This window comes from Ammodytes marinus (genome assembly GCF_949987685.1).
Source record: "Ammodytes marinus genome assembly, chromosome: 5".
Taxonomy (NCBI): Eukaryota; Metazoa; Chordata; class Actinopteri; order Uranoscopiformes; family Ammodytidae; genus Ammodytes; species Ammodytes marinus.
In genome coordinates this window covers 25,792,416-25,806,525 of record NC_137234.1, presented here as the reverse complement: position 1 = coordinate 25,806,525, position 14,110 = coordinate 25,792,416, and the positions used below count along the sequence as shown (strand labels likewise).

At 41.8% G+C, this 14,110-nt stretch overlaps 1 protein-coding gene across 1 annotated transcript in view; it reads right to left on the bottom strand.

The window, feature by feature from the left end:
* ripor1 (RHO family interacting cell polarization regulator 1) overlaps positions 1-14,110 on the bottom strand; it is a 46,176-nt gene that overhangs the window by 7,129 nt on the left and 24,937 nt on the right. Inside the window, exons 5-16 of the mRNA XM_080027176.1 lie at positions 13,288-13,503; positions 12,573-12,636; positions 11,470-11,513; positions 8,786-8,911; positions 8,322-8,470; positions 8,010-8,142; positions 6,295-6,420; positions 4,317-4,489; positions 2,428-3,010; positions 2,035-2,162; positions 1,502-1,613; positions 340-475 (exon numbers count right to left, since the gene is read on the bottom strand). Coding sequence (XP_079883302.1) covers positions 340-475; positions 1,502-1,613; positions 2,035-2,162; positions 2,428-3,010; positions 4,317-4,489; positions 6,295-6,420; positions 8,010-8,142; positions 8,322-8,470; positions 8,786-8,911; positions 11,470-11,513; positions 12,573-12,636; positions 13,288-13,503 — 1,990 coding nt within the window. The remainder of the gene's footprint in view (positions 1-339; positions 476-1,501; positions 1,614-2,034; positions 2,163-2,427; positions 3,011-4,316; positions 4,490-6,294; positions 6,421-8,009; positions 8,143-8,321; positions 8,471-8,785; positions 8,912-11,469; positions 11,514-12,572; positions 12,637-13,287; positions 13,504-14,110) is intronic.

Genomic DNA, 14,110 nt, shown 5'->3' with positions numbered 1-14,110 from the left:
GTGTGAATAATGGAGGAGAATCAGCTGAACTCTAGGGCCCACATGTAGAGATTTGACTAGGATGTTTGACTAGGGTTGCCAGTGACAGCTAAGGTCTGACAAAGATAATATTTTAGAATTAATCACCAGTCGTCTAAAAATATAGAATACAACATAACGTGGTAAATAAACAAGTCCATACAAGCACAAAAGTACACACACAGTTACAAGAATGATTTTTGTCACATTTTCTTGAGCCAGAGAGTGAGGTTCAAAAGCTATCATCGAAAATCTTGAACTATTCCTTTAATATTTGCAGATTGAGATCTTATTTGCAGATCTACATAACCAATAGCTTACCTTCCACAGGCTGTCTGGGGCGTGTTGGGTCGTCCTTGCTGATGCATCGGATCATTGCCAGGACCGGTGCCTCTCTCAGCAGCCTGTCTAAGGCATACATCTCTCCACAGCGCAGAGGACCAAACATACCCAGTTGCTATACACACACAGGACATATATACACACACACCAATATTACACCAAGCAACTCAATTCTTCTACAGCATTTTTCAGAACAATATATTTTTTACGCAAATCTCTTTTAAAGCAGGGGTATATGATTTGGGGAGAAAATAGCAGTTGGGATAGAGATTCGAATCCAAATACCTCAACCGATCCACTTGTCCACTTTGGTCCCTCCCCTATGCTCCCTCCCTGACACGCTCTACACCAACAACGTCGGTGCCAAAGTGAATGGACAGTCCCAACAGCCAATAAGAACGGAGAATCGGAGCCTCGCTCTGATTGGTCAAAGTTTACCGCTCATGTTTTCTTTGACCAATCAGAAATCATATACCACAGCTTAACCTATTTTGTCCAGATGCAGTTTAATTTATAAATCACTAGGTTTATCAGAGAAATTACCAATCTTTTTACAGTCTCTCCAACATAAATCTACCTTTACTACTACAAGATATAGTGGTACAACTGTCGACAGAGTTATTGTAAAAGATCCTTCCAATTCAATACTTTTACAACTCTTTTATTATGAGGAACACAGTTGTAACTTAAGTTTTTCCCTCGCTAAATTTAGATTAGCATTGCGAGCATTTTTCTACCAAGCTGGAACTTTGACCGTCTAGATTCAAAGTGACAATGTTACATAAATATGAGTGCTATGGCAGCTCCAGACATGAATACCAGTACGGGAAATGACTTGAAAACTAACCCTGCGTTCCAATCCCCATACTTTCCTACTATTTAGTATGCCAGAAAAAGATATAGGATGTCCCAATACATGCACGTCAATTGTAGTATGCTGAAAAAACCAAGATGCCCCATTAACTCCAATTGCAATTTGGAGTATTCGTCTTTATTCTTGACATTTCTCAACATAATGAAAATAAATCTTCATTATCTGATTTTTTTTCTCTCCCGTGGCCCTAAAACTCTTCTGTACTTTAACATGTAGTGTAGGAAAAATAAAAAGTATGTGATTTGGAACGCAGGGAGTGTTGCCTACCAACAGCTGAGTGCAGCAGTTCTTTAGGTGGACCACCAGGGAGCAGTCTAGAGCAGCACAGCCTGTAGTGAGGGGGGAGGAGGGGCTGTCCCAGCCTCTGTCCTGCAGAGACCTACACACACACACACACACACACACACACACACACACACACACACACACACACACACACACACACACACACACACACACACACACGCAAACACAAACACACACACACACACACACACACACACACACATACACATACACAAAAAAATTACCATGGAATGAGCACCTTAAGGTTAGAAGAACTTACATTCTCAGCATTTATGTAAACTCTTAGTCTAGGGTCGTTTTGTTTGCTGGTTTTGAATATTTGACCAATCTCATGTTATAGTTTTTCCCATACATATTTGTTTATGCTGCTTTGACGTGTGAACTAGCCTTATATAGTGTGATTCCACACATCACATTTATGTGGTTTCAATAAATCCCACATCTTTAGAAACAATGTGAAGTGTGCACAATGTGTTTCCTGTTCAACAGCTGACCTGCCACTCCTGCTCCTCTTGTCCTCGTCTTCGTCCTCCCAGTCAGACATGTTGAGGAAGTCAAAGCTGCCCAGAGCCGTCTCCACTGCCAGGCTCACCACACTGGGAGAACGGCTGGGCCTTCCACCCTACACACACGCACACACACGCGATTTCCTCACAAACTGACCATAAATCACTTTGTTATCTTTTCTCTGAAGAAGACCCTCTGTGGCTGAAATAATGCCATTCATACTCACAGAAAATAAAAAGACTAATGCTCCTGTTTTTCTTTGCTTTTGACGTGTTAGTGTTTTTTGACCACAACTTTGACTTCTACTTAAGAACCTGTTTTCACAACTGAACTGTGTTTGAATGGAGCACCGTTTAAGGGCTCATTTAGCTTTTTCTCACCTTCAGTGTGACCTGCAGCAGCTTCAGCTCTTGCTCCAGTAGTTGTAACTCAGGGAACTGTCCCCTGTAATCATCCATAGAGGAAACCACCGCTCCCAGGGCTTCCTCCAGCCCACTGTCCAGGGGCACATGCTCTACTCTGGACTGACCATCTGCTCCTGACGCTGGCCTCTCCTCCTCCTCCACCAACACCCGCTCTGCTACGTATAGATGGCTGCTCTCTGGGGGGGGCAGAGGGAGCCCTGCTTCAGTCCTGGGGGGGTCGGAGCTGGCTGGATCAGCTGTTGGTGCTGGCTCAGTGTGTGTGGTGGCAGCAGAGCTGGGCGGGTCAGGACTCCTGCTCGTCTGCATCTCCATCTCTATGTCGTTGAGTGACAGTCCTGAGGTGAGTGACATCACCTCCCCGGCCTCAGCAGCTGACCTGTCAATCATCACCAGGCCGTCAGCACTGCTCTCACTGATGTGGCTCAGAGAGCGGGAGTAGCTCCTGCTGCTGCCCTGAGCCTCCACTGCTGCTGCTCCACAACACGACGCTTCACTGTCCAGCTGAGTCGGCACATTGTCTGCCACCTTCTCTTCTCCCCTGTGAAACATTTCATACACTGTAAACAATTGCTGTAAATTTACAGCAGGATTTCAACAGCATTTACCTGTTATTTATAAAAACAGCATTTAACTGTTAAAATAAAAGGCAGTCTGTTAAATTACAGTCCTTTGCTGTTATTTTACGGAACGGTAATGTTTTTCAAAAATACTGAACTTTCCTGTTAATTTACCATCAAACTTGGAAGGGACAACTTGACATGAGCTGCCTGCACATACAGCTTATACAGTTTTCTTCATTAATCCTCATCCATCCACATCTTAACTAATAAATGTTGTTTACTGTATATCCTCTGGTTAAGTTTACTTAAAGTTGAGTTATATCTACTCGGAAATGGAAATTGCAGTTAACGTAATTAAACCAAGTTAGTCTTACTTAACTGAAGAGTTGTGTTTACTCAGTAGAATTAAGGAAACGGATTGCCTTAGATAAATCAAGTAAGCACAACAAAGTGTATTGTAGAGACGCCCCCTTTCCCACAATGACTTGCACTGGACTAAACGTTTGTTATGTTGCTATTTGCACCCTCAGTAAAGGGGATGTTTCATTCCATTACCTCACTATGCATTTTGTTTAAATAAAACATCTCTGTGTGAACTAACTGTTATTTTTAGTTATAACAAACGGTTTGTGGAAATCTTAAACAAGATCCCTAGTTCAACTCAGGAGACAATTTACAATAGAAATGAATCATTCCATTGAACTTAATATATTGTAAAAAGTGTCTTGAAGTAACAAACAGAAGCTGCTCTCTGTGTTTAGCATTTGAACAAATAGGGGACATAGTAAATTTACATATGGAATGAAACAGATCTGCCCAATGAAATATAACATCCCCTTCGCTCACGGTGCAAACAACATAACAAACATTTAGTCCAGGTTCATCCCTTTTTTCATTAACAGTATAATCCTGTCAATTTTAGTGACAGTCAAATAATGTTAATTTAACAGTAAGAAAATGGCAACCCTGCTGCCAGTTGATTACTGTTTTTACTGAAAAAACAGGTTCATACAGTTTTCTTCATTAACAGCATAATCCTGTCAATTTTATTGACAGTCATATAATGTTAATTTAACAGTAAGAAAATGGCAACCCTGCTGCCAGTTGATTAATGTTTTTTTACAGGGAAATTTCTTACAGTGTATAGTTAGTAATAGAACTCATTATATACCACTTATGCAGACTCTTCGCTGCACTTATGGGCCAATGTAACAACTCCAAACAATGATTTAGAAACATTTTGACCTATAAGAATATTAAGTGTAAAGCCAACTCAAAGGGTACCTGTTGCTGTCTGTGTGTGGGTTGGAGATGCTGGCTGGCTCTGTGACAGTGATGGCTTTGTGGCTGGAGTTTGGAGTGGAGGAAGAGGAGTCTCTGAGGCAGAATGAGATGTCAGGCTGGGGGGCGGGACTTCCTGTTACAGCTGGCTGGATCTCTGGTGTCACCACCACTGCCTTAAAAAACACATGGACAGGCACAGACTAAAGCCTCCTTTCCACTGAGCCCGAACAGGACAGTGCTGCTCAGTGGAAACGAGGCATACCAACACATTCAGTGAACAGTGGAACTTGGATTAGTGAGACAATGATTCTAATCACTATTAGAAGAGCCGGCCAACCTCATGTTGGCAAACATGCATCCTCTAAGCTGCAGTTAACTACGGTATACCCATTAGTTAGTCAATAATCCAATTAACAGTGGTGATGTTCGCCCTAGCGATGAACATGCTTGTCAAGGCAGCAGAAGTTGAATGTAAGGCAGGGCCCTCTGTCCAGATCTGGCATCTGCCAACATCCAATTCGGGCTTTCATGGACGATCTGACGGTCACAGCAACATCAGTGACAGGATGCCGCTGGCTCCTTAGAGGACTGGAAAGGCTCACCACATGGGAGAGGATGATATTTAAGCCAAATCCAGGTCTCTGGTCCTGAGGAAGGGCAGAGTGGAGGACCTTAAGAGTCATGGCGGCAGTCCAGTCAGCACACAAGGAACTGAAATCATGGCTATCAGCAGTAGACAAGTCAGGACCCAGAGGGAAGTTTAAGGCAGGGATTTACCAGCACGGTATCCTGCCAAGACTCCTCTGGCCGCTGCTGATATATGAAGACCCAGTAACCATTGTTGAAGGCTTCGAACAAAACATTAGCCAGTTACTTTTCAGGTGGCTGGGCTTGCCAAAGAGCCTAAGCAGCATTGCTCTTTACGGGCACACCAACAAGCTCCAGCTTCCCTTCTCTGGCCTGACAGAGGAGTTTAAGGTCACCAGAGCCAGAGAGGTGCTGCTCTATAGAGACTCGTCTGACAGCAAAGTCTCCTATGCAGGCATCAAAGTCAAAACTGGAAGGAAGTGGCGAGCGCAGGAGGCTGTAGCACAGGCTGAAGCGAGGCTTAGGCATGGTGTTTTGGTAGACTCTGTGGCAGTCGCACAAGCTGGTCTTTGTAGCCACACAAGACAACGTTACGACAAAGCTCAAGCGAGAGAGAGAGAGAGAGAGACGTCAGTCTGATCCAGGGAGAGATCCGTGCAGAGGTGGAGGAAGAACGCCATAGTAGGACTGTGGCCATGTGTCAGCAAGGAGCTTGGACTAATTGGGACCATGCATCAGCCCGGAACATCACATGGGCAGGACTTCAGAACCAGTAAGACTCAATTTTCTGTGTAGGGACTGGCACTTAGAGGGTTGCAGGAGAGGAAGGCCACCTGGACCACCAGTGAAGCTGCAGAGAAAGCTTCAAAGAGGTTGTGGATCAAGACAGTTACCCCTTTCACACCAAAAAGAACCAAGAGCCAGTTCCGGACTGGTGCTGACGTCACTGTAAACGTATGTGTACGTTGCCTGACGCCGCTGCTCTCGTGGCTAACGCTAAAGCTAGCGCTAGCTTTAAGCAAAACAACAGCGGCGGAAACGTCTTGAAACGTCTCTGGCGGTGTGAAACCAAAACACTGGCTCTAGCTCGGAACTAGCTCGGAACTAGCTCCGATTTTTCGGCGGTTTGAAAGGGCCAAGTGTCTGATGATCTAAGACCCCAAACACCCAATGACACCTGGGTTCATCACTGAGGATGTGTCCAAGCCGCACCCTCTATACTGTATGTAGTTGGTGTTTCTCAAAAAATGACAACAACAATATTGACGATGATAAAAAAAATTAAAATAATTGTATTATAATGGTATACAGTATTTCCAAAGATAATGATATAATGATAGACTGTGCACTGCAGATCATATATAGCGTGTATGTGGTGTGTGTGTGTTACCTTATTGTGTGCTGAGCTGCGTAGCCCTCCTACAGACAGCTGAGGACTGGACGAATCATCAGAGGACTCAGATGAATTGGACCATGCTGTTCCATTCTCTAACTCTTCGTGATGGCGCAGCATGTTCTGAAAGAGAACAGCTGTGTTGTCAAAGTGGACTGATGAGAAGATATGGACCCATACATAGATAGTTTGAATAAGTCCAAACATTCTGGTGCCATTCATCACAATTATGTCTTCCAGGTGGTAAAAAAAAAAAAAAAAGTTTTTTGGTAAGTTTAAGGAGGTAAGTATTCTGACACAGGTACGATTGTAGAAGTGAAATTGTTCCGGCAGTGAACACAGAACTCCACCTCAACTCCCAAAATTTATGTTTGGGTTTGAAATTAATTTTTTTTTATTTTATTTTATTGGAGAGTCTTGTTTGCGGATTTTCAGTTGGACAAAAACAATACAGCAGCAGATTCTAGGGGAGCCAACAATGAGTGAAAACGGGGTTACTTTAGTGAATACAGTATACATTCTTACCTCCACTCCATAGACAAACACTAACGTTCTATGTTTCTACTGTGTGACACTATGGTTCCAGTCACTAGTGGGCTCTGTGTTGCTACTCTATGACTTACTTCAGTGTGTTGTCTTGCTGGTGAGCTGTCGCTACAGGAGCAGCTCACACTAAGTGTATCTCTGAAGGTGTCCAGCAGGGGCCAGTGCTGGCGCCTGGCCAGACTGCGAGGCAGAGACTGACCCGGGGAGAGAGGCAGCAGGTTGGAGAGAAAGGAACGGTTAGGGAAACCTCTCTACACCACTGCTTCTAAAGCACAGAACTCAACTCTAGTCTCTTCTCTTCTCCGCAGGTATGCAATATGGCTGCACAGTTAATCGTAAAATAATCGTGACTCCTATTATCTATGCAATCTCATTTCTAAATGATGAAGATACTCTCACTCATATTCCCCTATGCATTAAGGTCATGCTGAATGTTCATGTCTTGCTTGAGAACAATTACAGCAGCATCTATAAATGACAATTAGCTACACAATGTAAAACAAAACAAGCTTTTAATTCATAATTTCGGTGATTCTTGAGAAGCGGGACAGAAGACCGTCTTGCAATATTAACTGCTGTTATGGTTAAAAGGACCTTGTGACTCTGCTCCAGGAATCAGACAGAGAAGACTGGCTCACGGTTGGGCACGGCAGCCATTTGTTCACAAAGAACTATTTAGTTTAACATTTAAATGCACAGTTTAGTATTCACCAGTCCTGTTGGGATTTGTGTGTGCATAAAACTGTAAGTAGATCCCCCTTGTTTCAGTGTTGACAGTGTAATTGGGTAAGGAGAATGAAAGCAAAGAGAATGTTAGCTTGTTTGCTGTTTGGTGTGTTAATTATGCATATATGTTTACCATAAGATTTCTACACAGACTTTGGATGACCATTCTGTTATTAATGTTAATATTGCAAGAGAGCTGTGTTTAAGTTGTTATACATGTTAAGATATATTGGAGTTGATTGTATAATAGTAGTGTCTCATGCTAGACATCTGTTCTGTTCAGAAACCACACATTTCCTCACAAGTCCACCGGTGTTAATGTATCACCACGTGCCTCAATAAATCCTTTAAAACGTCCATTATCTGGAACCTTTATTGCCACCACCAGGGTTCTGCAGAGTCCGGAGAAAGAGAGGCAACAGCAATAGAGCAGAACTCACATAGAAGGCCTGTTCCCGGAGCGACGGAGTGTCAGGTGGACTCTGGTTAAAGATGGTGGAGAATCTTTTACTGACGGAGGGAGCTTTGTTGACAGTGCTGGCCACAGAGCCTGGCTCATCTTTGTCAAAAGGACTGAAAAGGAAGAAATAAACATAACAAATATAATATTCAATCAAATCAAATCAAATCAATATGATCCAAGCAATGTTCTGATAACAAATAACACTGATTAAATCAACAAACAAGTCAGTATTCATAAAGCTTAGTAACTCTCTTTGGATACACTGACAGCGCGTGCAGGCCAAACTTACTTCCAGGTGACTTCCAGGCTAAGCTTAATAGTCCCGAGGTCATTAATGTCCACAGCAACCGTCTGGGGCAGTGGAGCGAACAGGTCCTTAGTCTCACAGGAGACACTTCCTACTACGACGTGATTGGCTAAGCTCTTCACCTCTGTTACCTAGGAGACCACGGAAATACAGTTTGAACATGCCTTCAACAGCTGCAGGTTGAGACCTATACACACACATGGCCTACATCAGTAACATGCTTGTGCCCACTGGAAGATTGCATTGCAGAATGCCTCATTTAATCCATCAGGTAAAAGAACACAATAAGTGACTAGCCAGTGCTCAATGAGTCTAAACAGTAGTTCATACATGGACAACATGAAGTATGCACAGGCTATTTCATGATCATGGCTAGTGTTCACTATGCTTTCATCTACCAATCAGAACTAAGCATACATACTCAGGAGCCAATGGGAGGGACTGACCTTGACGGAGAGGAACTCACTGATGAGGGGCAGGAACACTGCGTCCTCACTGTCCCACACCTGTTTACCATTGACCTCTATTCTGCCACGCAGCTTCCACCGCTGCCGACCACACCTCATAAAGATCTGCAAACGCGCACACACACACACACACACATACACAAAATTACCATGGAATGAGCACCTGAAGGTTAGAACACAATGGGCATTCATCAAAGTCCAGACAGGTTAGTTGTTAAATGTGAAGCATCTTCAGCCCTTTTAACAGAGAACTAAGTGAACCTGTCTAACCCTCTGGTTCACGACACCTCTCCTCTTCATCAATAAACAGAATGGCCGCAAAGGAATGTTGATCGATATCAGGGGAGCCGCCTCAGCAACATTATTCATTAACAACCTGTTTGTACACGGGCTGGTAGGATGGCCTAGAGGAAAGGTGGCCGTCCAGTAACCATGAGGTCTCTGGTTCGATCCCGGTACCGGACAGGAGGGTGTCAGTTGTAAAACTAGTAGTGGTTGGTATTACGTCTATGGTGCCCACCATCTCTACCATTGTGTCGTTGAGCAAGATACTTAACCCCAAAACTGCTCCAGGGGCGCTGTACTACAGTTGACCCTGTGCTATGACCCCCTCTGAAGTGTGGTAACTTGAGAGGGGATGTGTGGAAAGATAAATTTCAATGTAACCATTGACTAATAAAGTAACTTAACTTTAAAAAGGGCCAATATTTCATGGTCAGGATGGTGAGACAACACAGAAAAAAGGAGCTGATTGTGTCCCGAAAAACTTGAAAGTATACTAAATGCTATATGGGATTCTTAATTAGATATGTAGCAATAGTATTGAGTTTTGATTCAACAATGCCTGATTTTTAATGCAGGAAGAATAGAAAAAATTGAAGTGACACAAACTGTGTACAATTTAGAAAACTGATCCGTACAAAGATATAACAGGATGTCTGGAGGAAGAAGAAAAAGAATGTGAGTAGGGGAGAGTGGCCTAAGTTGTGCTAGTGGGGAAGTTGTGCCACCCCTTGTTTCTAGAAAACCATAGAAGAAATTGGAAATGTGACCACATATTTAAGAAGAGCCATCCATTTAACTCATCCTGTAAAGAAGGGAGAAACATGGAATAAGATATAAGCACATTTAAGCTCAAAAAACAGTTTTTTGCCTTTCAAAGTAAAATTTCCATTATCAAGGGTTTTTGATTATTGTGTCTGAACAATTATAGACACGTTTGAAAACATTTGACACATGTTTTAGTGCTTTAGTATGCTACACTTTGTGTCTATATAGTTAGCACGATGTCAGCCCTAAACTGCTGCATCATGCTTATTATCCAAAATTCTGGGGTTGGGGTGATTTGTGCCAGAGGACCTGGGGTGAGTTATAAGTAAGTAAGTAAGTAAAATGTATTTATAAAAGCACATTTATAACAGTTTGCACTGTCCAAAGTGCTGTACATTGTGACATAAAGCCCAGACATCCACATATAAACAAAGATAGTAGTGCAGAGGTAAGATAGTTAATGGGGAGGAAAAACCAGGGTGTACAGATGGGTTTTGAGCCTTGATTTAAAGGCAGAAATGGAGGGGGATCGCATATGCCAGGTGGCAGTTGGTTCTACAAGGGCAGAGCAGCTAGTGCAAAGTACATTTCTGAGAGTTGTGCCATTGGCATGGCTGTATACGCTGGTCACCAAAAGAAAGTGATTGTCTACAGTAGCTCAGAAGAGAGTGACATCTCCATTCCACTTAACGACACCACTGATGAGAGTTCAGTTGGCCAGAAAGATGATGATGGTGACTTTGTCATTGTGAGCTTTGCAGGTAAAACCATTAGATCTGCTAGGCCTTGTTTAAGAAAATTGTCCTTCAATCTTTGTCAAATATTTACTTTATTTACTTTAAATACACCTTAAACAAGTGATTGTCTAATGGATTTGTCTTGCATTACAGTTTATGAGATATATATCAATGGCACAATTTACCCCATGGTATTCTCTCCAACGGCACAACTTACACCACACTGGGGGCAAGTTGTGCCACAAGACAACTTTTTTTTCCGAAAGCTATATTTCTTCAACAGTTTATTCCAGATCCAAAGTTTTTATTGCCAAGGATGCACAACACCCTGAAATATATGTACATATTTGAGTTGGAGACTTTACTGTCAAGGCCTCACTTTAAAGTCACTTTGAGTAAAAAGTGGCACAACTTAGGCCACTCTCCCCTATATACAGCTCTGGAAAAAATGAAGAGACCAGTCCGGATTTTTCTTAAATCTTCATCTCTACATTACTTAATGGAAATTAATTGACAGTATTCTTATTGTGAATTTGGTAGAAATGTTGTCAGTAGTTTATATTATGAAACCAAAATGTTCATTTTACTCAAACATATGCCTAAAAATAGTTAAACGAGAGACACTGAATATTTGGAGTGGTCTCTTAATTTTTTCCAGAGCTGTATTTACAGTATATAACCAGGATTGTTATAGCTCGTAAAAAGAAAAATGCATAGTAAAATTGTCCAACACCATCCAGAGTGAGTCTGTTAGTATGCAGGGCCTGTACACATTCATTTACCAGGCACGCCCTCAGTGACATTTAATGAGAATTGGCACATTGGTTTGTTTGACAAAGCACTAGGTGTCATAAGTAGTGGAACAGACGGACTTACCTCATACTGGTCACCAGCACACAATCTAGCAAATCCTGCCAGGCCTGAAAGACAATTAGAAAGAGATGAGCCTCTAAGCCTCATTTGGGACAGGATTTATATCTCTACGGGGAGGTGTGCTAGTTTCAATACAACATAAGCAAGTCACTGATTTTAAATCATAATCTTAATTTACAGCCAACATGACTGTTTTTCAGCAACTGAAGTCCTTGTATAAGTGGATCTTCGCGACTATTTATTTATTTTAATATAGATATGAGTGTGAAAACTTACTTTTGTGTGACACTTTTCTTCGCTAATGTGGCAGATGGATACATGCTTACACCTACATAAAAGTCTGATTGGGAACTAACTGTGATGACAGAAATGTGTAAAGACATCATAATAGCCCGTAAAGGTTCATCAAATTGGCTACAGGTAGGTACTGCAACTAGTATTCATAAGACTCTATTTAGTAAGCTTTATTTGTTCACCTCTGGAGAATATGAATATAGTATTTGATGCGTGAGGTTAGGTTATAACCCAGCCGTATTCAGAAAATATTTTATCTTAGCGCTAAGAGTACTCTGAAAGTTCTTAGTTAAGAGTCATTTCTAAAAACATATTCGCAAAGCTGCTAAGAACAACTTTTACTAAGGAGTGGGAGGAACTCCTAAGCTAAGATAAGAGGGCGGGGTTGACCCTGTTGCTATGGATGACCTCATGTTCATACCTTCTATGCCCACAGTGATTGGCTGAGAGGGAATCCCTAAGAGTGATCGTATGATAGAAACAGTGCGGGAGATATCCATATTGTGTTGTTTTATTAAAGTAAATACTTTTTTTTTAAATCTATCAACAAACTACTGAACTGTTTCTGTATCTGTATCCAGTGTCTTATTCAGTGATTATGAGTGTGTACCATCTCTGTTGTTTTTTTTCCTTCAGAGCATGTGATTTACATTTAGATTGCTATGTAAACACGGCACATTCACATGGCAAAAAAAAAGAGCAAAACTCGTTTAAAAAAAAAGAAAAAAAAAGACAAATGGCAGCTGAGACCAGCCTGGTTAAATAAAGGTAAAATAAAAAATGTAATAAATTCATTGTTGTTTTACTCATACCTTTCATCTTTATGTGGAACTCCCCCAGCTGGTTCTCCAACTCGTTCTCCAATACGCACATGTTCTACAGAGAGAGGGAGACTGGTATTAGGATGTCGATAAGGTATTTAACAGATCCCTGTCAGTGTTGCTATGTTATTGCTCTTTAAAGTAGTCCAGTATTACTGGCTCATACATTGGCCCTATTCTCAAGGATTACAATACATTTTTCTTATGGCTGGCTGATTTGACCTCGAACCAACGCTTCGCTTACTGAACCTTTAATGAACGATTATTTCGTTTTTTTGCCCTGATAGTTCACTGACACCTTTGTTCTGTATATAAGTTAAACTATTAAAACTATCTTATCTTTCCGATTAAAAGAAAATAAAGGAAATGCACAGATCTATTGATGGTTATTTATTGAAAATTTCCAACCGAAATCAAAGCATCACTTGAAATGAAAATGTCACATTTCAGTTTAGCAGTAAAAATCAACTTTCTCTCACAAGGTAGAAAATAAATAACTTTTCAAATCTTTCTAATCGAATAAATTATTTTAAATATTGCCATTTTAAACATCTCACTAAATCACTGCTTATTAAGAGTATAAAAAGAGGGGCTTGGACAGGTCCCAAATCAAAATAACAGGGTCGGAATGTTGGTTTTGATTCATTTTGGATGAATTGTCCCCCCCCCCCCCCTCCATCTTAATGCACTGTTCATTCTGTCTTACCTCTGTGTACTCTTTGTATCCTTTGTGTGCTTCGGTTAGACTCTCCCTGGCCTCCTTGCTGCCTGGAGAGCTGCTGTAAGCCTTCACCATCTTGTTGGCTCCATCCCTGAGTCTCCTCTGCAGGCAGTAGGCCTCATACAGCTCCTCTATCTTGAACCACAGGGACACACACACACACACACTGACACAGTGCATAATGCTAACAGAGACAGCAGCCTCACAAGCAAGTGGAATGGTGAACAAATCCCATATTATGTCAGCCAGGAGAGGACACCAGCCAATCAGTGACTGGGGGCACTAGGATAGTTGTGTGGTAAACACAGCACATATCTCAAACACATATACTTGTTGATGTGGTTCACTTGGTCTTGCCTTGTAATGCTACCTGCCTCTATTCTGTACAATCAGAATATTATTGGAAGTGCCAAACTCAGATGATCAGATCTCTGCTATAGCTGACACATACAGCGTTGTTTAGTGCTACTAAAAGCCCTGTCTCCACTGAGCGGTACAGTTCGGTTCAGTACTCAAATTGCTTGCATTACCACAGTCGGAAGTTGGGAAGGGTACCAAAATAAGCAAGCCGAGCCGGACATATTTTTTTGTCACCCTTTGGTTAGAGACCCAAGCCTTCCCAAAGGGTCCCACAAGGGTGGAGTGACAGACTGCAGTCTGTTTCCGTGTGAGAGATAAACCGCAGTGTGCAATCTCCTACGCAAAAGTCTTGTGTGTGTGTGACTTTTTGTGTTACTTTTTTTTTAGAAAAATGTCTTTGCACAGATCTTCATTTATTGTGTAACGTTTTTTCCTCGTCATTGAATTC